This window comes from Crocodylus porosus, unplaced genomic scaffold, assembly GCF_001723895.1.
Source record: "Crocodylus porosus isolate Cpor-Errol unplaced genomic scaffold, CroPor_comp1, whole genome shotgun sequence".
In the NCBI taxonomy this organism is placed as follows: Eukaryota; Metazoa; Chordata; order Crocodylia; family Crocodylidae; genus Crocodylus; species Crocodylus porosus.
The window spans coordinates 174,595,949-174,621,194 of NW_017728906.1; the positions used below are offsets into that span (position 1 = coordinate 174,595,949).

The 25,246-nt window shown below is 43.1% G+C and overlaps 1 protein-coding gene across 1 annotated transcript in view; it reads right to left on the reverse strand.

The window, feature by feature from the left end:
- Positions 1-25,133, reverse strand: part of CUL5 (cullin 5) — a 56,797-nt gene extending 31,664 nt beyond the window's left edge. Inside the window, exons 1-4 of the mRNA XM_019530240.1 lie at positions 25,025-25,133; positions 10,472-10,581; positions 6,061-6,160; positions 4,246-4,422 (exon numbers count right to left, since the gene is read on the reverse strand). Coding sequence (XP_019385785.1) covers positions 4,246-4,422; positions 6,061-6,160; positions 10,472-10,581; positions 25,025-25,048 — 411 coding nt within the window. The 5' untranslated portion in view covers positions 25,049-25,133. The remainder of the gene's footprint in view (positions 1-4,245; positions 4,423-6,060; positions 6,161-10,471; positions 10,582-25,024) is intronic.
- Positions 25,134-25,246: the final 113 nt, after the last annotated feature.

Below are 25,246 nucleotides of genomic sequence, written 5' to 3' on the forward strand. Positions count from 1 at the left end.
ATCTTTCAAGTAAGTCAAAATTAAAGAGTTGCTTATTTTCTAATGTTTCATAAACAACTTAACATCCATTGCCATGTGAACAATCATTGCTTTTTGTGAGAATATAAAACTCTTCTATTAATAAGTTACCTAGATAGTACAGTGTGTTGTGTCCTATTAAACTAACCCTCAAAGTATGAGAGTTATTATATACTTCATTGGATAGCTTTCCTTTTATTTGATTCTGGGTAAGCACCAATTCCTCCACATGATTTTTCCATAAAAACTCAACATCAGATCCAACCTGCTACATGTGAACCACAATGAATGTTTATTGGTGGCAGTCATTTTTGTACGCAGCCAATCACTGTTATTCAATAATATATAGATTATATTGCACTTATGCAAAGGGCATCTTATCTTTAAAAACTCAATTTATTAAGAAATTATTCCTGCTTAAAAAAAAAAAAAAAAAGCCATGTTTTTTTCTGTCCCCTCCTCCCCACTATGCCAGACAGAATGCCTGAAAATTGGCATTTTAAAATTCCTGACTTGGTTCTTTACCATTTTATATCTTTCTCAAGGCATCTCTTAATCACTTTTTAAAAATCTTCTCGTACCCCAAGCTTGATTTTAATCATTATGAATTCAAGTTTTTAAGTACATCAAGTGCTTATTGGTTCATTAATCAACTTCCTCTGAGAGCAAAGCTGAAAGCGAACAACCTCATCTATCACACCACAATTGTGATAATGCTCTTCACAGCCTTTTTTAAAATAAAAATTTGGGGAAAAAATTAAAATCCTATGTTCTAGACCTTTCTGTATATTAGGGAACTAACTACAATGAATCTCTGATGTGTGTTTAGAAAAGTTAAGGTAGGAAAAATTGCTTCAGTCTCTGCATGATAGTCCTGTGTGAACAAATTCTTAAATTTCATTTTTGACGTTGCAATCAGAAGCTGCAGCAAGTGAATTATTGTTTAAAATATTCCACAATTTTGGACTGTCATTAAAACCATGTTTCTTCAGTTACTCTCTCCTTTTGTATTTAAAAAGGCATACAAAGATGTAAAGGAAACATGCATATTGAAGTTGAGATTAAATTTTTAAAGGAAGTCAGAGTAGACAGCTGAAATATTTTTGATATTTAATGGCCCATGCAATCACTGAGAAAGAACATACAAGAGACTGCACCCAGCACTATGGCATTTACCCCTTGACTGCCTAGAGGGGTATTATTCCCTTTGGGGTATGAAACTGCAGGAGCTCATCGCATTAAATTTAAACTGTAAAATATATGGGTTTTTACACACTGCTGCATTTCAAAATCTTAAAAAAAAAGAAAGAAGAAGAAAGCAAGCACTACCCTCTTGTACCCTCCTCTCCCCTCTGCCTTAAAAAAAAAATCAGTCTGCCAGTTCACAGTTAAGTAACAGTAATCTTGGCTCAAGAAATTTATTGATAATGGAGAAGAGAAAGAGAATAAAGAAACATTTCTTCTAAGGCAGGGGTGCTCAACCTTTTTCCCCCAGTAAGCCAGGTGGGCAGCACCCCATCCATCCACAGGCCAGATCCCACCAGTGGTCCCAATCTGGCACTAGCACCACTGTGGTAGGCACTATCCAGCCATGTGGGGGGAGGGGGGTACGGGGCAGTCCAGCTGCACTCTGGCCCCATGGGAAAAAGAAGACATGGCCTGGTTCCGCAAGGCTGGGGGGAGGAAGGGGGGGTGGCCTGGCCCCAACTCAGCCCTGCAGTGGGGAAAGGGAGAGAGTCAGAAGGGGAAAGTGGTGGGGCCTAGCCCCAATCCAGATACGACGGAAGAGGTGTTGTCCAACTGCAACCAGCAGCGCAGATCTTGGGGTTTGGGAATCTGACAGGGGGGATGATGACAGTATTGATGGCCACTGCTTCCCCACTGCCAAATTTTCTGCCCCATGGGGAGCCCTGCAGGCCAAATAGGATGGCTCTGCAGGCCGCTTGGCCCATGGTCAGAGGTTGAGTACCTCTGTCGTAAAGCAAGAAAAGAATATTTAAAAGCCTCTCTCCAGGTTAGCAGAACTTTCAAAGTTACATTTAAGAAAACAATAAAAAACAGAAATTTTAGGGAAACAAGTTAACAGATGCTAAGAAAACAAAACAGCTAATTTTAAGCATCAAAAATGCAGTTATGGCACCAACATACTCCTATCTCTGCCAATTTAGTCTAGAAAATATTCTCTGGGTATGGACAGACCTGTTCACTTTTCTAATTCCCACTAGATCCAAGATTCAATGCAAATTCATACTATTTTGAGTATAAACTCCATACCTTCACAAAGTGCGGGAAATGAACCTTCTTCTACCCAGAGCACCAGGGATTCTTTCTGAATTACCACATCAAGCACCCTGTTACAGCTTTCTTTGCCTTGCCAAGGACTGGCTGGAGCTTAATTTATCTATCATGCTGCTGTTTCATTATGGGCCAGTAAATTTAAGTGTGATACCAATCTGTAGGGGTGACGTCACTGTGATCTATTTGTAGGCACCAGGGAGACCTAATTAGGACTCCACTGGGCTGGGCTCTGTACAAACAACAAAAATACAAGCCCTGCTCCAAACAAAGCCTACAGTGTCCAAAGGGATACAGACAGAAGGGACAGCACAAGAACCCAACAAGACAATACTGGTCAGTATGACAGGTGGTAGCTATGCTACATCTGTAGTTCTACAGTGGTAAAGTATTTTGTAACTCCTCAATCTTGCAAGACAGTATGGCGGCTTGTAGAACTGAGTACAGCTGTTAGATTTTCAAGCAGGCTTAAAGGATAAGACCAGACTGATTGGAGACAGGAATCAATATTTCAGTACCAGATAACAGAGGATAGATAGGGTAGGGAACCTTAGATCTACCAGCAGGCCTTTACTGCCCTGATTCCAAAAGTTACCTTGACTTAAAAAGAAGCCAGAGACCAGGATTATATCGCTGACATCAACAAAGATGGTAAAGAGCTAGACTATGAGGCTTGCATTTCAGCTGTCACCCTCTCTGTATTTTGTCCTTTCCCTGACCCACCTTCCTTCTTTCCTCTCTTTTGCTTTCTGTTTAATGCCTGGCTTAGCCAGCCAAGACTGCTGTCAGTCAGTGACCAAACACATTGGTTACAGTCATTTTGAACCAGCATTTGATGGGTCTAGTGTTTGCCTGGTCTCAGAATGGCTAACAGAACTGTTCCAATGCCTGCCTTTCTCTAGTAATAAGACTAGAAGCAAGTCAGTAACAGAAAAAGCAGCAATATTTTTTAACCATTACTGTTAAACTTTGCATGTCCAGCTAAGAAGCAATATTGGGCTACAAGAAAAAGTTATTATCGCTGTTCTGGCCCATCTCAACTTTGCCTCCAAAAGGTAAAAAGTGTCAACAACTATCTGAAACAACAACATCTGAAAGAATGTCGACCATGATTTTTTCCCCCTTAAAAAACACTCTTCAACTAAAGAGAAAGTGAAAAAAATAGAATGATAAAGGCCTTTCTTAACATTTTAAATATTTTAACTGTTTCCTCTCCTCTCCCCTCCTCCCATTTTTATTAAAAAGGTTAAATGGTGACTGTTTACCACAGGATTAAATAGGCTGAAATCTGTACTCAAAACCCAGAAAGTTCAGTTGGTTAATATTGCATGGCAATAGTCATGTTAATATAATTAATTTTGGGCCCTTCTATTCCCTCAATATTAAAACACAAAAAGTTCGGGTAGTGTGGAAAGATTAAGAGCCCTATTTCAGCCATTTTAAGCCTGAGGTAACGATGGCTAGTTATCCATGATGAGATTTTAGAGACGTCAAAATGTTAATCTGGATGGAAGGAAAGGTATGTGGACTAGACAAGTAGATCTGCAAGTCATGAACATAGTAATACCAGACAAATGCGCGTTTACTTGCCCCACTAGAAGAAAAAGTGCTATATGTATGAGAGTGGGGTTTTCTGTTTTTTAGTAAGAGTTGTAACTTTAAAAATTGCAAAAAGTGTGCTCCGAGCAAATGAAGGAAATCTTCAGGGAAAGACAAACACTAAATCAGGAACAGCAAAAAAACCAAAACACAATAAGTGGAAGTAAGAGGAACAGAACTTGCAAGGTTATCATCATTTTGGCCAGCACATTTGAGCAGTTATATTCCAGTACCATAGGAATATTACAATTTCAACTCAGCTGCAAGTCCCTTGGCACTACAAATACATATAATTTTAATGGTTCACTACAAAACTGATTAAACATCACTCACCTTTCGAACAATACTGTCTTCTACATTGGATTTCTTGTTGCTGCCCTGCTTACCCATTAAAGTAATTTCTAACTGACAAAATGGTTTAGGCAAGATATCACACTGTGTAAAGAATTTGCGCCACTCCACTATGTATGCTTTTAGTAAAGCTGTATCATCTTGATGACTCAGCACTCTCTGAAAGAGAAAAGAGAGTTCATTTGTGAAAAAAACCCAAAAAACCAACCCCCTCCCCCCAAAAAAACCAACCAAAAAACAAAACCCCTGTAAAGATGCAATGTATAGTTTTGTCTGTGAAGGAAAAAACATTCAACAGAACCTAAGCAGTAAATTTTACAAGACAACTAAAATGATAACATTCTTATGCTGACATATGCATGCAGACTTCTTTGTTTAAACAGTTTTAGTCGTGTATAAAAGTGTTAAAACTAACCTGAGAAAACCCATAGTTTTACTAAACTAAGGATGTCCACAGATGGGGCTATATCTATATGACAAGTCTATGTTGGAAAGTTTTCAAGGACTGTTACTGCTTCACACACAGCAGAAAGTTGAATCAAATGCTATTTACTTGACTAAATTTACAAAGCTACCTTATTTAACATTTATGGCAGTCCGATCATAAATGCTACAAGGTAGGGAATCACTGCAATAGGCAATATTCAAAAACCACTAATCAACGCAGAACACACAGGGTCTGAAAACAAGACAGTCAAGTCAAACACGTCTGAATTTAAGCGGTTTGGTTTTATCGGGGGCTTGATAAGAAAGGGGTGTGGGTTCAAGAAAAAAGGCCCTTAATAGCATGAATGATTTTAAGAGGAATACATTTTAAGTTTCTAAACTTTTGTTTTTGAAGATCTTTAACCCTTTAAAAAAGCTCTCCCCCCAACACACTATTCTGAACATCTCTTATGCATTTTAAGTGCACAAAATCAGGTTTCAAGTTAACAGTAGACTAAAACAGCTGAACTACCAAAACAGGCAAAGGTCTGTTGAATTTGCCAAGCTAGTAGTTTAAGCAGCATGGTAAGGCAGCAGAATACACTTGACTTGTTCTCAAACAAAATTATAAAACATGCAATTGTAGTATCGAAGGTAGGTAAAAATAGTTAGAGAATAAAGATTAACTCTTGAAAATGTCTATTTACAGATGATATATTCTTCTTAACAGAGTTTCTGGTTTGAAAAAACTGGCAGCTAAATGCAATGTTTCTAATCTTTTTTAAAAAAATTACATCATCTTAATTTTATCTCCTTTACTGAGGGGTATGGAATAATTGCTAGCAGCATACCCTATAGTGATTTTTCTAGACAAAACAAAACCAAAAGTAGAAAGGGTTTTTTGTTGTATCTTTTTCATCTTTTTCTAATGAAAACAAAGAGACCCCTCTAATGCTTCATTTTGCCTGAAGTCAAGATTTATGAATAAGAACATCTACTGCTGGAAGTCAAAGGGACAAGTATGTGAAGTAATATTCCCAAGGAGAATCCATAAATAATACCCAATACAATAAAAATAATGGCCAAAACTCCCACACAGCATAACAATCATTGTTGCTACATTTTCAAGAACATTGAGGGACGAACTTTGACTTCTGGGCGAAAGTAATGCTCAGGGTAAGTGATTAGGTTAATAATAGGTTCTTCAGTTTATGACCTTCAAAAATACACCAATATCTAAGAGGCAATTAGATTATTTTTAAAAAGTTCCTGAAACAAGATACATTTGGCATCCCAACTAGTTGGGTTCTAGTTTTGTTTTTTATATAACAGATATAGATATATAAAAATGACAGACTGTTGAGAACTTACTGCCTGTGCCTGTTTAATGAAGTCAAGGATATCTTCTTTCAAAGCCTGATGGATTTTTGCTGGACCCTTATCATCCCACAAGCAAACTGCATGCACATCCCTAGAAAAGAATGCATCTATCTTTCAATACAAGGTACACTTACCATTTAAAACAGAAATTTACAAAGTCTAAATTATTACAACTAACACAGTTCTAAGAAAAATGTGTGTACTCTCAGAGCATATCTATGAATAAGAGCACAAACCTTTTTCCAAGTCACAACATAAACTATTTAACATTCACTTCAACACTGAGGTTTGAAAAGGAAAGCACTATTAAGTTACTGTGTACAATAACTCCACCTTCTATTTGAATATCCCATAGTGGGGTTTTTTTGGTTTTGTTTTTTTTAGAAATATTAGTGACAGCATGACTAGAAGGAGAAAGGGAAATAACTCATTTCACTTCTAGGAAATTAGAAATCCCTGAAAGTCTAAATGACTTGACCAAGGTCACACAGGAAGTCTGTGGCAGACCAAGGAAAGAAACATAAATCTCTTGACTTGTGTTTGTCCTTAAACAAAAAGGCTTTTTGCCATTCCCAGAATTAAGGTCCCCAGAGCCATTTAAAACATCGAAATACCATGGTGTTTAGTATGCACATGAGAACCACAAACCTGAAGAACTGCTGTGTGAGCATGTAAAATAGCTCTTATCCTAAAACTGGATCCCTATTGGATTCCCTATTACATGGCAAACAAACTAGCCACTGATTTTAATAGGGTTCTAGGCAAGGATCCGATTGCAAGAACGGGACCAAAGCATGCGCTTGGTGAACTCAACAGTCTCCCATCAGGCATGCTCCAATACTTCTGGAAGGAGTCCTAACTTAACAAAGCTGAAACAAAACATTTTAAAAGGCCATACATCTCAAGGAAATCAAAGTCAATACTATGCAGGTCCTTTCCATAATTTTTGACAGCTACGGATAAAAGCTTCTGGAGAAGGACATTAACAGGAGTGGCAGGCAAGCAACAGAAAAAGCATCAGCAGTCCAAATGTGATGGAGTTCCACCTTTTCCTTTTAAGTGAATCTAGAGGGGATGCAAGAAGTCAACAGTTTTCAAACTAACTACCAAATCACTGCTGATCAATCCTGACACTGGGACCTGATTTTCAGTGCTTCAATACAACCAGGTTCTTTACCATACGGTGCCCAGGCACCTGTAGAATCAAATGGGAATACGAAAAGCAAGCTTCCATCAGAATCCATTCATGCTTAAGAGGAGAATGCACTTTGGAATTACAGATGCCAATCACCATCTGAACTGCCCTTAATTAGAAGGAAAAAAAAGAACAACAACAAAAAAAATTCAAGGGCTTTGGGCGGGGGGGAGGGGAATAGGGAAAACCAACAGCAAAGCAGCATTCCACGAGGCATGGAGGTTAGTTAACACATAAAAAAACCCATGAAGACCATACAACAGGAAAACATACAATCAGAGAAAAGGACCAGGCAGTAAGAAGTGAAACAAGGACAGCAAGATATGGAAAGGAAAGTGAAGGGGAGAAGCTAAACAAAGTAAAACCAGTTCTTCTTTTCAAAGCAATACTTATAGAAAATGGAAGACTTCAATACTTTCCTAATGTTACTTTTATTGTGAGGCAATTACCATCATTAACAGATATATGTTGCTCACCATAGATTACACACAACCTTTCATGTAACTCTCAGATGCACCTTCACTTTGAAAAAAAATTCAGAGTCCACCACTACAGCTTGCAGTTTATGGGCTGTGCAAAGGAAATTGACCTCATAAGAAACATGAGCTCAGAGGTATCAAGTACCTCAAAACTTTCATCAAGGCAACATTAATGTTCTATGACATTTGTAGCTTTTTAAAGTACATTTCTAGTCTGAAAGAGAAACCAATATTGGCATCACTGTGTCACTGTACCTAGATCAGATTTGATCCTCAAGGAAAGACATCTATTTCCTAAATGACAGTCCAGACATCCATCAACCACATGCAGGATTCAATGGCCCCAACTATGCCCTCACTTATACCGCCAAGGTTCATATCAAATAATGTGCAACAAGAATCCATTTTGATTCATTGTCATCTTTTAAACCACCAAGAGCATGTCTGCCAAAGCTGTAACGATAACTTAAAAGCATTAATTTATATTAATTCAGTATTCTGCTAAGAATGGCATTTTTTTTAACTAAGTGAAAAAAACCCTTATGAAACCAGAATGTGCAAAAGACATTGCACACGTTAACAATATTGGTCTGAAAATTAATTAGACCAGGAGGTAGGCAACCTCTGGTACCAAATCGTGGCACGCAAAGGCATTTTATTTGGCGCACATGCCTCGGGGCGGATGGAAGGGAAGGGGCCAGCACTGTATTGTCACAACAAGGATCAGGCCCTTTGCAACTCCCCTGTATCAATTCCTGGCACGTCGAAATTCCAGGTCATGATTGAGGCCCTCTGCTCAAAAACACTGCCGATCCCCAAAACCCAGGCCTCAAAGATTTTCCCCAACTAAACTGAGAAAGGAACGTCAAATGAAGCTTATGTTCCATTATAGAATTTGCTTCAAAATATCTAAGTTGGAAATAACTTCTTTAAGCTGAATCAACAGCTTTGAATCAGGACTGGGGATCAGTTAAGATGAGTTTCTTTTATCTTGATCTTATGTAATCTTGAGTTATGTAATTGCTAAAGCTGTCCTATACAGTTCACCTTTTACCAGAAATTAAAGATGGAAATTCTCAGCCCCAAAGGAAAATTGTTCAGATGGTTATGAATGAATGAAAATAATGTTACAACTGAACAATTCTGCATCCTTAACCAAGTCATGTTTTTGGCAACCACTGTGGACACACCACAAGACTGTAAAACTACCTGCATCCTTTGTTTTAACAAGCAGCAACATGCACAACTTAAGCAGGAAACCCATGCTTGGTAACAAGGTAAGGGTGAAATAGTAACAGCCTTAGCCAAAGGGAGGGAGCAAGAGGTGCACTGCAAGAAGAGTAACTTATATAACAGAGATGGCAAGACTTTTGGTCAGATTGTCAAAAAACGGCAATGTAAGCTGCTGGACTGCCAGAAAAAAACAAAAACCCAGGGCTACAGGTACAAAATCATAAGCATTGTTTTATTTTTTGGTTTTTGCTTTCCTTCTTTTAGTTTGTTTTTCTACAGTAAATACCAGGTTTTCTAAAAATTCTAAATCTGGTCACAATAAATAAAACTTCATATACTACCTTTGTTGTTGTGTATTTTTTGTTCAGCATGTTGTGATGAGAGAGAGAGAAAAAAGAGAAAGAAAAAAGAAAAAGAAGAGGGAGAAAGGAGAGGAAAGAGAAAAAAGGAGATGAGAGAAAGGGAAAGAGAAAAGCACTAACTACCTGGGCAGGAGTGGGGTGGGGTCAGCTTTATGGGGCAGGCTGCAGCAGCCTGGCAGTGATGGAGGGGTTTAAGGCTAATTCTGGGGTGGCTATAGCCCCCTCAACACTCCCCCCTCCAGTGCTGCCCATGCACTGGGCTCCAGGACCCCACCCAGGTTGTGTGTCAGTGCTGCTGCACACACCCCTCTGGGTGGATGGCGGTGCAGCGGCCTGAGGCAGTGCAACCCCAGACCACCCCCCACCCACCCACAGCACAGACACCCCCTGAAAAGAAGCTGGCATCACCCCTGCAGCCAGCCCAGCCTCTGGGTAGCTGCTGCCCACCATGGAGCTCAGGCTGCATGTCCAGCTGCCTGCCGGGAGCACCCCAGGCTTCATTGCTAGCAGCAGCTGCCCACAGCCAAGGTGAGTGTTGATATGCCAAGCAAAATGGCCTTGCATGCCATTCTTTGGCACACGTGTCAGGGGTTGCCAATTCTTGTTATATAACAGCCATAACATTGTATATGTAGCTTGAAATGCAATCTCTTTGAAGGGAAAGATTATCTGCAGCCTATAAATAAAGAGTAAAAAAAGTAAAACATTTAAGAGTCCTTTAAGTATTTAAAATTTTTTATCGTAAGTCATTTCTAGCTTCAGTGTCAGAGCAAAGATGGCTAGCTGTCCCATGGTAGGCTTGCTCATGTATGCAAACTTTACTATCAAAGCATGAAATGATATGTACTCCTCTTTCCAATAACACTGTGAAAGGCTTGTGGGCACATATAACATATTATCAACTGAAGAACCAAGAACCCTGTGCTTTCAGTCTGTGTAAAACTTTATGCAATTGCAATAAAAAAAAAAAATGCAAAACAGCAGCGCTACTATTTAGAAGAACTGAATTAACTAGAAATTATTGCAATGTTTTGCCTGTGAGCACGCTGATTTTACGTGATTTCTACAAGTGATATTATATCTTACTTTCCATCCAGGTATTCAAGAACTGCAGCTTAAAAAAAAATACTTACGAAAATAGATCAAACCACTGCTGTTTGGTGACAGATTCCTGGCGCAAAAGCTTCAGAACAATGGGGCGCATGGAATCCCATTTGTCTTCAAATTGAAGTGAACCTTTATTCTTTACAAAAAGAAACAAAAAACAAAATTTAAATGCAAGTCAAGTAAAAATGAATCTAAGTTTGTTATGACAGTTGGAGCTTTTTTCACATTTGCTAATATATCCTTTTAACAAAAGTTATGAATTACTACAGCAATAAACTAAGCCAGCAAATAGCTATACAATACTAAATAAAATTTGGACAAAAACTTCAGAATTATGAACCACTTTAAGGAACTGTAAAAGTTACTTTTCCACACACATTAATTTAAAACGTTTGCCAAGAAAACATTAATATATAAATTAAATGGTTGATTGTATATGAAAAAATAAGTCAAGCTTATACTAAGAGACAAACTTAATATTGCTATTTAAAATTTCTAAGGATTGCAGAATTCCACAAACTGCAGTTTAACTTAATATATTATGAGCTCTTCATTATCATGCATTTGCACCATCTGAAGTACCTGTACCAAAGCTGAACTACATTTTCCAAGCCAGGACTTTTTTTTTGGGGGGGGGAAATAAGATGCCACACGTACTTTTTTATCAGTGAGAATCTTACCATCCTGGTCTCAGTAAGTTAGAGATATATAACAAAAATCTGTATTGTATTCAGGATACAGTAGTAATGATGAATATATATTTTAGCCATTAGATGTGTCACACATTTTAATGATTCCAAACTATGACTATTTTGTGATATAGCTTTAGGATAAGATACCCAAATGCATTTTAATAGACTTAAAAACCATTTACAGATATTATACAGTTCTGATATTAAGAATGACAGTCTTTACTCCAGAGGACCATGGTTTACTAAACGTTTAATTCAATCAGTCTTGAGAGATAATGCAACAGAAACATACACTTCTCCATAAAAACCTGAGTAGAGAAATCAGGAAACTTAAAAAACAAACAAACAAACAAACAACACCCCACCACACACACAACCACACCCACCCACCAACAACTCCTCAACTCCTTGTTGGATGCATTTGAGAATCAGGGGAAAACGTAGTACAAACTAGAACTCCATTCTTAACCTATTTTTTCTGATCTTGGAGTAGCATTCAGAGTAAGAATCAATATAAACACGAGGCACTGAAATATCATACAGAACATATTCTGTCTGAGGGAGCTTAAATCACCCTTACAAGTAAAAAAATTAAGACGTTTGATACATTCTTGACAGACTCAGTCACCAGTGTGGCTTGACCCAGGGAATCTGGATTTTCTTGAGAAGTTCTGTATTAATTATTCAGAAAGTTACCACAAAGCAAGTACCCACGCTAAAATGCAACACGTGGTTTTCTCTAAGACCCAGACTATTCCCAAGAGTACAAAATTTAGTGGAAGTGACAGTTCTCTGAAATTAAATTACTTCTAGCTAAAAAAATTATTTGGCAAAGTTTGAGATTGACCACTTACAGCATGGCAAGTCAGAGCACATTCATGCTTTCTTAAAATGGTTAATCTCTCTTAATATTATACTGAATGCTCTGCTTTCCCCATAGGTTGGGTGTCCTTGTTGTGCTGCATTCTTATTTAAGAAAAAAAATTGTTGCCATAGGAATAGTTTCCTATCCTGAAGGTTTAGGAGTTACTGTCCTTCAGACTTCTACAGGCTCATTCCTCTATCAAACCACCCAGGAAACCAACTTCTTAAGACATTTGTTTCATTAGATGACATTGAATTATTTTTTCTTCTTTTCTATAAAGGTAGGACAGTAAATATTCATACTAATAACCCTACTGTTACTTTATTAAAATAACTATTTAAAATATAACCACAAAAATTACTAATTGAAAAGTATTCAACTTCTTGGGCTCAGTGGACAATGCAAATCATAATCGGGCCAGATCCTGTTACAGCAAAGGTGCGCAGAACATAGGTTAAAGGAAAGCAATACAAGGATGGTTTACAATCACATAATTGCTGTATATTTTTTGCACCTTCTACCCCGCTTTTACCCCCCCGCCCCAGTCCCAGGATCACCATGTAGGGCTGTATCCAAGCATAAATTAAAACTGGGCCAAAATGGCAGCCAGGAACTGGCAACCATACTTTTTTTCCAGGTACACAGACTACACTGGTAGCACAAAATGGTGGATGTGGAGGAAGGAAAAAGGATCATTTACATCAGGGGTGTCAAACCCAAGTGGGCTGGAGGGCTATCTTCCAGGCCTGTACGAATCAGGAAGTATTTGGCACTGTCCCAATTCAATTTGGCCAATTTGGATCCAGAGATTTGGCGCCTATTCAGAGATATGGCCATAAACTATATAGGCAGGAGTCCTTGACGTTGAACACAGCTTCCTCAGGCTGGTAAGTCTGCTGTGGTGGGCAGAGGGAAGGAGCGTGGGGAGTAGATCAATGCCCCCACAGCAAGGGAGGAATTGGACAAGCTGCCCAGTTGGGGGGGGACAAGGCCACAGGACTCTGGGAGCGGGGCTCCCACCACTGCGTGCTGCCGGTCCGGGATCTGCTCTTCCAGTAGCTCCTCCGGAGGGCATAGCAGCAGGTGTATGACCCCAGATCTGCATGGGGGAGGCTGGGCTGGGCGCTGGGAGCAGGGGTTATGCCCTCCCACCACTCAACCAGCCAGGATAGGAAGGTGCAGGACAGTGCCGCTGCGCTGCCTCAGACGAGCCGCTCCAGCCTCCCAGACAAGCTGAGGCTTTGCCCCAGCTGGGCAAGCAGTGCCAGGGCATGGGGTCAAGTGCACGCACCTAGATCGGGGCAGGGCCAGCGGTAGGGGTTACAGGGAATTTCAGGGTGGCTGCAGCCCGCTCAAAGCCCCTGCTCCACTGCACTCTGCAGGTTGGGCAGAGCCAGGGCTGTGCTCTGGGCTGCAGCTGGGGCTAGCCTCCCGGAGCACAGCCCAGCCCAGCCCAGCTCAGCTTGCCTTGCACAAATCCAGGGGCACATGCTTGCCCCCATGCCCTCCAGGACCGGTGGCACACAGATCTACCCCACCCCCCATGAATGCCTCAGTGACATGGCAAGTGGCAACTGCCCGCAGACACCGCCAGCAGTGTCAGCAGCAGGAGGTCAAAGGCAAGCGGCGACCGCCCACAGACGCCGCTGGCAGCGGCCTCTCTCAGGGGGTGCACATGCACACAAGTGCAACGCCTACGTTTTGCCAATGCCTCCCCACACTCCTTCCCTCCCCTCTCCACCCACAACAGACTTACCAGCTGGAAGCAGCTGTGTCCAGCATGGTCAAAGACTGCTGCCCGTTTAAGTCTCTGGACAAATCTCCAAATTGACACTAAATCCCTCCAAGTCGATTTGGTCGCTTCTGAAACAATTCAGATCTTTTAATAAGGCTTCCAATTCAATTTGAATTCGGAGATTCAGCCACTGAATTGGGCCAAATCTCCTCCAAAATGAATCAACTACTGGAGCTTTGCACAGCCCTATCTTCTGTCCTTTTCAGGTGCCTGCAGGCCACACCTCAGCAGCACCATGAGCAGAAGTGGCGGTCCCAAGGCAGCAGTTATCACCCTGACTTTCCGTGAGACCCTGTGCCACCACAGCCAGAGTCAGGGGTCCGGCCATGGTGACAGGATTTCCCATGGCAGCAGTCCATGTGCTAGTGTGGGTGGCAGCCCCAGCAGCACCACAGTCAAAGTACTACCATCACTGTTAGAGCCCTAGTTCTGGCTGCAGTGGCAAAGCTTCCTGCAGCAGCAGAAAACATGCTGGTGAGAGCTGAGGTGCTATCAACCCAAATATCACCATCATTTGAAGTTCTGCCATCAGGGAACTTTCACTGCGGCACAGGTAACCCTAGCAGTACTGTGGTCAAAGGCTCCACCACAATGTCGAGCTCAGGCTTTAGCCATAACAGCAGGGCTTCCCACAGCAGCTGCCAGATCCCCAGCACTGCAGACAGAAGCCTGTGTCTGCTTCTCAGTGCAGTGCTGACAGACAACCTGAGCAGTACTGTAGGTTCCTACAGCAGCAGCTCACATCCTGGTGAAAGCCAGGACACAGACAGCCCCAGTGTGACTGTGGGTAAACCAGTGGGCTACAGCCAGGGTCTAGCAGGTGGCAGGGCTTCCCGTGGTAGCAGAGAGTACTCTGGTGAGAGCCAGAAGTGCAGGCAGCTCCAGGGGCACTGTGGTTGGAAGCTCCACCACTCCAACTGGAGCCTGCTGAGCTAGGTCTTTTGCCCCAGCTTTGATAACAGTGGCAGGGCTTCTGCCTACAGTGTTATCTCCCTGAGGCAGTGGCTACCACTGTAGGCAGCCCCCCCACATCACAGCCAGAGCCACGGCAAAAGTCTGCAGGGTGAATGACTCGAGTCAGTGGGCCAGATCTGGACTGCAGGCCTTGACATCCCTGATATACATTAAAGCAGAACTCCCACTAGGGTGATTTTCCAATATCAGGCAACAACAAGGATCTACCTGGAGTACAGTACAAAGCACCTATACCATGCTGGAGAATCAGGCTGAGTTCAATATTCACAAAGGTACACAGACATGCTGATGCTGGACTCTGATATCTAAATCTAGAAACAGAATTGACAAACTTAAGAGTCTTGATTCCCTGCACTTTAAAAAGGGAAACCTTTAATGCCTATGATCAAGACTCAAAACACCTAGCACACTGAATGGGGAAATCCCTAAGCTATACAAGAACTACTAAAGAGTTGTACCCAAAATCTTCTGTCCACCAGTTTTTTCTGCCTACGCAAGACAGATTCCAAACTCATAAGCCTCTCAGGTTGAGGAAGTTCCAGCCTACATCTCCCAATACCCAGGAGAATGTCCCAGCTTAAAGACCAGGCTGGGATGGAAATATTTTCCCCACCTCTTCTTTTGAAGCTGCACCACTGCACAGAAAGGAATGGAGCTCAAGAAGAGTAAGCATGACTAGCCAAGCAATAAGAATATCCATCTATGATGGGAGAAATCTTAGGTTCTCATTTTTGCTTCAGGGACTGTTTTGGCATTAGTATAGTTCAATAAAATACAGAAATAGACCCTGAACCAGGAACTAGGACCCAAGACTCCCTTATGTCAAGTAAATGTCCTTGTATTAAGAGGTTACCAAGTCTCGCTCCCTCTCTGACACCGAGGCTCTTGTATTCTTTCTTACAGTGGCCCAACTTCAACAAGATGCATCGAGAGTACTTTTCAGACTCAGCATAGCCTAGCCTCCAGCCTGACTGGTAAAGCCTTCTCCTGGAAGTGGGAGATATGGATTTGAACCCATTTAAGCTGAGAAAAATCTAAAACCAGTGCAAGTACTCTATTCATTACGTTATTATGTACAACAGTGGTTGTCAACCGGGGATACATGTACCCCTAGGGGTACTTAAAAAGGTCCTAGGGGGTAAGCAAACCTAATATGGCCAATAAATGGTATATGCACGCGTGCAGCTGCAGCACAGCATGCAGGCAGCCAGAAGACCAGCCAGGTTCTGTTAGTAAAATGTGGTGGTGAGGAAAGCCGTCTGTGGGCAGCAGATTGAGGCCCCAGCAGTGGGGGACGGAGTAGGGCTGGGGCTGGCCAGCCAGGGTGGATGCTAGACTAAACCGTGCGGAGGGCAGCTCCCACAACTACGCACACCCTGGGAGCACATGGGGGGTGCATGCCCCCCAGTTCTGTGCACAGGGCAGGTGGCAGCAGTGCTAGAAGCAGGGCTTCAGCCTCCCCAGAATTGGCTTTAGCCCCCTCCCAGCACTGCTGCTGCCTGCCCCGACCGCAGCCTGGCCCAGCCCCCACTGGGGGGAGGTGGCACCGGCCCCAGCCCACAAGGCCCTGCACGCAGATCCAAGGACACATGGCCCACATACCCTCCTGGGGTATGCAGTGGCAGGAGCCACCCCTCCCTGCACCCCCTGGACAAGTCACTTGCAGCCTGAACCGAGCCCTACCCCAACCACCCATGCTCAGGGCAGGTGGTGGTGGCCTGCAGCCACCCCAGCATTCACCGTAGCCAATGTTCCCTCTAAAGTGCATGCGTGCATGCATGCCCCCCCCCCCAACACACCTTCCTGCATATTCGCTTTGTAATGCCACACACTCTCTCCCAGAGAGAAGCTGGGCTGCAGCTTCCTAGAAACCTGGAGTGCGGTGGAGGCACTGGGGCTGACAGTCAGTTACCACTTGGGTGATCTCCATTTCTCACCACGCTGGCATCCCCTGTCGCAAGGTGTGGTGCAGGCAGCGGCTCCTCCCCAAGACAAGGTGGTGGGGGGAGGGAGACACGACACGGACAGGGGCTGAGCCGGGCACCACTCAGGCTCCGCTGGCTCCAGGGAACTGCTCCACTTCCCAGCCCCTCTGGGCGAGCTTTGTCCCCATCCCATGTGCTTCCTCGCTGTCTGGTCTGCCCAGTGGCAGGACGCACAAGACTCCACGCTGCTTTCAAAGACTGCAGAGGCATGGAGGCAGTGTTGATCATTTCTGAAAGAGTGATGAAATCTGCGAGACAGATAGGGCAGACCAGGCAGACCTTCAGTGTTTCACAGTACCTGAGAGCTTTACAGAGTATATTAAGTGATGTGATTTATGTCCGTCACATGAAATCCATTCTCTTTTGCATGCTGTCCTCAGGTGGAGAATTATACCTAAACTTTTCTGTTTTGGTAGGGTTTTTTATATTTTATTTTTTAAAAATTAAAATATAAATATAATTTAGTATTTCAAGAATCTTTTCTCCCAAATAACATTGTGAGAATAATTTGGTCAGTGCACTAAAAGGTGGAGGCGAGACCAACTCAGGAATGGACCAAAGCGGCATGCTCACGAATCACTAAACCTTAGAGGGAACATTGGTCATAGCCCACCCAGCCCCCCTCCCAGCCCCAAACATAACATGGCCCAGCCCCTGCTGGGAAGAGTCCAGCGCTGGCCTCAGCCCATCCTGCCCCTTGCGTAGATCTGAGGGCATATGCCCCGCATGCCCTTCCCGGGGTGCACATAGCTGCGGGAGCCACACCCCATGCAGCTCAATCCCATGCCCCACCCTGGGTGTGCAGTCCCTTCCCCATTCCCACTTCCTCCCCCACTGCTTGGCTGGCCTGTCCTACCCTGCTTGCAAATCCAGGGGCACCCCACCCCCCATGCCCTCCTGGTGGGAGCTATCCCCCACACCAAACAAACTGTGGCTCTGTCCTGCACCACACTCAGCCTCAGTTGTGCAGCTCCAGCCCCACTTTCTCCCTCACCACAGGGACCTTGATCTGCCCCTCCCACCCCTTAAAAAACAAGAAAAAAAAATATAAAAGGGGTACATGAGCTGCAACTTTGAAAGAAAAGGGGTACATTTGTTAAAAAAGATTGAAAAACCCCTGATGTAAAAAGTTACACCACCACTGCTTCCTCCAAAGGTGTTTGGATGAAAGTAGCCATGGGTGTTGAACTCGATGCTGTTAGACATGCTTAAAGCACATCAAATAGATCAGGGTCCCTAGAGGACTCGGGCACAGGGATGCCTATTTTACAAGTCCCAAAGGGCCATATGTGCAAGGCAGACAAATGCTTGGCTCAGAACCACTTTGCATGTGAAAGAAAGCTTTCTGGAAAATATATAGGTTCTAGGAGTTCTTCCAAAGAAAATAAGGTGAAGTTTTGATTAAAAGTTTTCTTAGATTTAAGAGCTTACACTTGTCTGTGAATCCTACCCTGAATGACTTGGGAAGAAAGTCAGTGGGAACCAGTACCCCTTAAAGTTACTCGGGTCCTTTTTAAAACCCTACTCTTTTAAAGGCAAGGAGACTTACACCCTGATAATTGTTACAATATAAAAACAGAATTTTTTTCTGTGCTTGTTAAAATCCTGCCCAATTACAGCACCATTATTTTTAAGGAAAAATAATTCTAAGGGCTATCATCCTTTGAATAACAGATTCTGTAGAAATTTTACAGCCTGAATAACTGTAGTAGGCCTGAAGCATCTGTTGGACAACCCCTGCTATCACAAAAAGCCCATTTAGAGTGACCAGAGCTATAATGACCTGACCAAAATCACAAGGATGAGATACAATTGTTAACAACCTAAACTTTTCCAACACAGCATGCAACAGTGGTTTTAACCCTTTCATACCACAGAACCATAGAGAAGGGCTGGAAGAGACTGCCAGAGGCCATCTAGTCCAATCTTTTACCTGAGGCAGGATCATTCCTTATCCAAGCAATCCTACACAATCTAAACTCTGCATAAGACTACGGTTAACCTTGACATAACGAAGACCTAACATGCCACAGGTAATGCAGGGGAACCCTGACAGCCATCATCCTGCTTCTATGAAATGTTGTCAGTATATGCTCAAGAGATCCTAGGTAGAGGGCCACACCCCTGCTATAGAGGAAGACATAAAGCTCCACAGCCTGTACCAATCTGACCACGGGGTAAACTTCCTTCCTGACCCCAAATGTGGCAATCAGCCTGACCCTGGGCAAAGCCAGGAATCTACGGCTTTGCTCCCAGAAGGAACACTGGCACACCCAAAGTCCCCAGCCTTCACTGTGGCCAACACCAAATGACTCTGAGGAAGGCTTAAAAACACCCTGACATGTAGCAGAAAAGGGAGCAGGGGTGGAAGGAGGGTAGGCAGGGGCAACTACCAAAGCCCAGAAGCATGGAAAATACCCATAACAGAGCATGGGGATAGCTACACCTAGATCATCCCTAAGCAGTGGCTATCCAAACCGTTCTTGAACACCTCCAGTGATGGACAGTTCACAATTTCCCTAGGCAGTCTATTCTACTGCCTCACTATATTTAACAGTAAAAAAGTTTTTTCCATATATCCAATCTAAACTTACTTTGCTGCAACTTCAAGCCACTGGTCTGAATTCTCCTCTCAGCAAACAAGACAGAAAAGGTGCTTTCCCTCTTCTTTATGGCAGCCCTTCAAGAATTTGAAGAGTGCTATCATGTCCCCTCTTAAGTACCTTTTCCACAAGCTCAACATGTCTAGCTCTTTTAGCCTCTCTGCATCTGATTTGCTAAGTCTTTGATCACCTTTATTGGACCATCTCTCACTTCACATCCTTTTAAAAATATGAAGTCCAGAACTGCATACAGTACTCCAAATGAGGCCTAACCTGTTACATCCCATGTCTTGCACCTAATGTTTCTATTGATACATCCCAAAACTGCATCCGTCTGCCACAAAACCCCTACACCCAACTCCATAAGGCGTGTGGAACTGATGCAAAGCCAAACAACCTAACCTGGTAATAGCAGTGTACCTCCTCCAGGCCCACTCCACCATAATTCTCAATCTCTTTGCAGAATCCTTGATGACCTATCCAGAGGCCCATGATTCTGCAGAGAACAGTTTCAAAAGCACCATCATACATAATTCCACTACTGAATTTCACCTTACAGAAAGTCTGAATGGTACATTGTTCTGCTGTCAGTTCAGACAAAAAAAAATGTCTTACAACGTGAAATTTCTTCTGAAGGATCTTTTCTGAAATTAATTTAACAGATCTCTCAAAATCTCAGAAAATTATTTCTATACTCAAAGTGCTGAAATTTTGGAGAGAACTACTTTTTAAGTACAAAATCCTTCAGCTTCAATCATAGAGTCACAGCTGATATCTTTACAATGATTTATATTACATTACAAGAACAGCTGAAAGTCCCATATGGTGATATGGCCTTTGTATTAGGTACTGTACAAGAATCCCTGAGACAGAGGCTGCCTTCACTTAAGCTTACAAAAAACTTCATACACGATTTGGTATACTAAGCTCTTTTCACTGCTTGTTGCTTCAATAGAAGATACAAGTATAAATGTCTCTAAAAGTCACATTGTCTCTGAAAAAACATTAACAGCTCCCCTTAGTCAGGTTACTTTGTTACCCTGTTAGTCTGGCACCCTAAGTAAGGCAGGGACAGAGTAGCACCTTAGAGACCAACTAGTTTGGAGAAGTATAAGCTTTTGTAGGCAAGTCTACTTTGTCAGATGTCACCTACAAAAACTTATATTTCTCCAAACTAGTTAGTTTCTAAGGTGCTACCCTCTCCTGCTTTTTGCTGTACTTGTGAAATAATCAAAAGGTGGCCTGCTTCATTTGTCAGGCATTTCTATTCCCAATCAGCTGCTCTCACAGCAGGATTAACCAACTCGATATAACAACTGTTAAGCAGAGTAGGATGAGCCATGCCAGCCACGAGAAACTTGTATTTTCACTCGCAATGTCTTCCCATGCTTTCCTCTGAAACTTGTCCAGCCTGGTCTTATGGATTTGATTTTGGAAGTAGCAAAAAGCCAGTTCAGTACTTGGGTTAAGTGAACAGTCTTCCTGCTTTATTAAAACTGTCCTTACTTTATTTCTGGCAAAAAATCTCAAAAAGAAATCAAACTAAATAGCTCATGCTTTGCACCTAGTTATGTGAATAAAGCTAATTTATTTGCTAACGATAAGAAAATATAACTTGAATGTGTTACTATTTTTTATCCAGTGTATCTGGTAAGACCTAAACATATGCAGAATGAAATGTATTTTTAAACATTAAATATTCCATTAGAGCTAGCATGACTCACTAACTAGGACGACTCGTTACAGAATGCTGAATAGGAAACACTATGAGGGTAAGTTCACAGTTTCTTGTTTCCTACCTTATTCCACATGCAGGGTATGATCTAGATTTTCATAGGAGAGACTACAGAGGTGCTTAATTTTTTTAAAATTTACTCCCTAATGCCCAAAATAGGCAAAGAGTTCCTAAACTTGCTGAACTGCCTGTCATGGAGTTCTAAACCCTTTTATTTATCTCGCTGATGAGCTCAGCCATGTTCTTACGAGGACCAAAAACCTGAAAAGACCTCCCTCTACTAAAAAAAAAGCAAAGCAAGAAAGGTTTCCAATTAGGAAACATAACACTACTAGTCAACACACAGAGTAATGGTGTTGTTGTGTAGTGATATCAGTGAATAAACATTATGCATAAGGGGTATAAGCAGTAGTAGTCTTCACGTAAAGGAGTATGCAACCAAAAAAGTTTGAAAACCTCTGACATGGCCTGAACAGTAATCAAGTACTGGGAGTTTTCAGTGGTCATCTTGGGTCACATCTGAATCAGTGACCTGGAGGCAAATAAAAAAAAAAATGCGGTGTTAGAATCCATATTCTAAAACCTCTGTGAAGTTAATTTTTCTGATAGTCTCTCCCCAGTCCATCCCACAAGTTGTAGTTTGTGAACAAAGGTATGGGGGAGAAAAAAAGATAATCCAAATCTCTGCTAAAGAAGAATACTCCTGACTAGTCCTGTTTAGATTAGAACTGTTATCAAACCATGATAATTGTCAGTTTAACTTCATGTTACGGATTGCCACTAATACACAAATTCCTATTCTGATGGTCAGGAATTAAAATTGACTATATAACATCGCAAAGAGCTAGAAGTACAAATGGAGTAACTCACTTTATATAAGTGAAGGTTGAGATATATATAAGTGAGCTATTCCATTTGTACTTCTAGCTCTTTGCAATGTTCTGCTCCCCAAATGTCATTCCATACATTAACAGTTTTAACTTGCCTGGAACATTATTCACATGTCAGCCCTCCTCACAGCCACTACCAGACTGTGACTTTTAAGGTTTCATTTTATCAAGTATCACCATAGCACCATGCCTTGCTAATAAAGGATTTTTCCCCTTTTACTGCTTTGTAACCTTTCCTTATTGAGAAGTATTACATAGCATACACATAAAAAACTCAGCAGACAGGTTTTAGGTGGCAAGTTATAACAACATTTTTCCAAATCTGAATGTCACATAACATAACATCCCTTTTTATAATCGTGATGCTATGATGCAGATAGTACACTAGAGACATAGCAAGGAGCACAGTAGAAGAACCTACATAAAACAGAAACTGGTAAATAAGGCACCGGCCTAGAAGTCAGGAGACCTGAATTCTATTCTCGGCTCTGCTGCTGACCTACTGTGGGACTGTAGGCAAATCACATCACCCTTCTATGCCCGTTCTTCCTACTCTTTGTCTTATCTATTTCATCTCTAAGCTCTTTGGGGCAAGGAGAGTCTTCTTCAGTGTACATACAAAGCCCAGCTGTAGTCTCTAAGTGAAACCTGTAAACACCTAAAAAGAGACACACATTTTGATTACTTTGGTGTAGCTGGCAGTTGGGGCTTTTATTTTTACTCAATAATTAATAATAATAATAATAATACTGTCTTGTGCCAACCTAAGAGATTAATTGATGGGTGAGATGTATGGCTTAAAAGTGCTTAAATCTAGCCATTGCTTCCATTTCAAATCTAACATGCAATCAATCACCACCTGTCCTAACCAGCAACTCTTACAACTGGTAGTGCAACTACAGTGGTTACCACACAAAGCAGATAGGAAGGAGAGCAGGGCTTTAAAATGTCTGAAGTGGTAATTAATCAGAACTACAAAAAAGTCTTCATTGCATAACCACAGTTAGCATGAATTATTTGCTGACATCTTAGGAAATCCTTAAAAGAAACAGTCAGCAAGAGGTATCCAAAGTACAGAACCAGAAATACTAATTGAAAGCTGAAAAGTCCATGCGTGTCTGGTGCGGTCCAGGTTGATCAGACAAGAGACAGGGATGAAAGAGAACAGCTGAAACAAGCGGACCAGTAAATGGGATGAGATTAACTACTTAGAGGGAAAGAAACACAAAAAGGCAGGAATTAGGGTACAGTTTAAGCCCCATCCTGCAACAGACTTTCCCCTCCATACAGCGCCCTAACTGACTCCAATGAAACTCTGTACCAATGCTATGGCCTGCTTTCACTGACTCTCAGGCCTCGTCTTTACTAGGATTAAAGTAGGGTTAACTGAACCTGACACACTCAATCACAAGGTCTTCTGTACATGTCCCCTAAAAAATGCCTGCTCTTAACCTTTTATTTCTTATCTTTTAGGGACATCCCTCCCAATTTCCAGAAAGTTTAAAGAGATATACATACCATATTCTGGAAGGGTATAAATGTACTGCAAAGCAAGCTTCACTTCATGCTAGTATGCTTTATGTAGAACAGTTTGCTAAGCATCAGGAGGGAGTTCTATTTATTGGATCAAACTCTTGTGCAATTTTTAGCAGTTTTTGTTGCCTCAGTTTCCTCTTTGTAAGAGGCCTTATATTTGGCTGCCTTTTATAAAGCTCTCTCAACTGTTCTGATGAAAAGTTACTACTTAATTTTACTTATTTAAAAGCACTACAAGACATCAGTAATGCCTCTTTTAGTCATCTATTTCTATACCACCTTTGCCAAGACAGCATCACTGTATATTTAGAATACAACTGCAACTGTTCTTTGAAATGAAGTGTTTATGAAAAAGTCATCACACTACACCTAAGCCTGCTGCCATGCAGAGCTCCCTGAACAGTTAATGCCTTACACTGTGCTCTCACTTAGTAGAAGCATTGTTTTCCAGTAGAATACAGTGAAATCCGGTGGGCCAGATGTCCTTACATCTGCTTAAAGGCTGTGTAATTCTGTTTCCACAAAGCAAGTGTGTCAGTATCCAATAACTCCCAAGCACGCTGCAAGTAACATCACACGGCGAAAGAGCAATGACCAAATGGGACACTCTAGGAGTATCAAACTCATATGGCCCTGGGGCAGCATTAACCCCCCTGGATGCTGGCTCCTCTGACAGGTAGCTCTGGCAGTAAGGAGGAAGGTTAATACTGTCATCATCGCAGACCTGCATCCTCAACAGGGATCCCAAGTTGGGAATCTGGCAACGGGGTAAGCAACAGCAATGTTACCCACCCTGCCCCCGGGGGCTGATACAGCAGCCATGGGGGTTGACCACTACTCCTCCCTGCCCCACTGCCCACATGTCTATCTCCACAGGTGGGATCCAGAGACCACAAGAAGCCCTGCAGGCCACGTCACCCACCTCTGCAGGCCAGATTCGACCCACGGGCTACACCTGATACACTATCTGTATGCTATGTGCCAAAACACTGCTCATCAAACCAGTACTCAACTGGCTCACCACATCCCCGGCGTTGCTTCCCAAGAACCCACCGGGTTTGTGCAACCCCACCCCCCGCGCTTCAAGCAATCGGTGCCACATCCTCTGCCCCCGCCTGGGAACTTGGCACCCCTTCTCCTCCGGGTGCTGAGCCCCGGTGACTCGGCCCTTTCTCAAGAGGAGCCCTGCAGCCGGTCCCCAGTCCTCAAGGCCGCTCCTTCCCCAGCCGAGAGTGGGGCAAGGTGCCCCTCGCCCCCAGCGGCAGGTCGCCTGGCACCAGGCGCCGTAACAGGTTGGCAGAGAAGAGCAAGGCTGCAGCTCGGGCCCCTGCTCCCGTCCTACCCACGAAGCAGCTCCCGGAGCCCCTCACCTGCTCGCGGGCCCCAGGCCGGGAGCCCCAGGCCGGGCCGGGCCTTGCGGGCGGCGCTGACCGCGGGGCAGCGACGAAGCCCGGCCCGGCGGCTCTTTGTTCCCCGCGGGGCCCTGCCCGGCCCGGCTCTCACCTTTAGGAGATTAGACGTCGCCATGTTGCCCCACGGGCCCCGGGCGGCGGCGCTCCCGGGCCGGGGCTGAGCTAGGCTCGGGCCGCCCCCTCTTTACATGGCCCCGCGCAACCCGCCCCCGCCCCCGCGGCTCCGCTCGGGGCTCCGGAGCGGCCGGCTCAGTGCTCCCCACCGCCGCCGCTCAACGCCTCATGGCGGCGCCCGCCCAGGACACACGGCCGC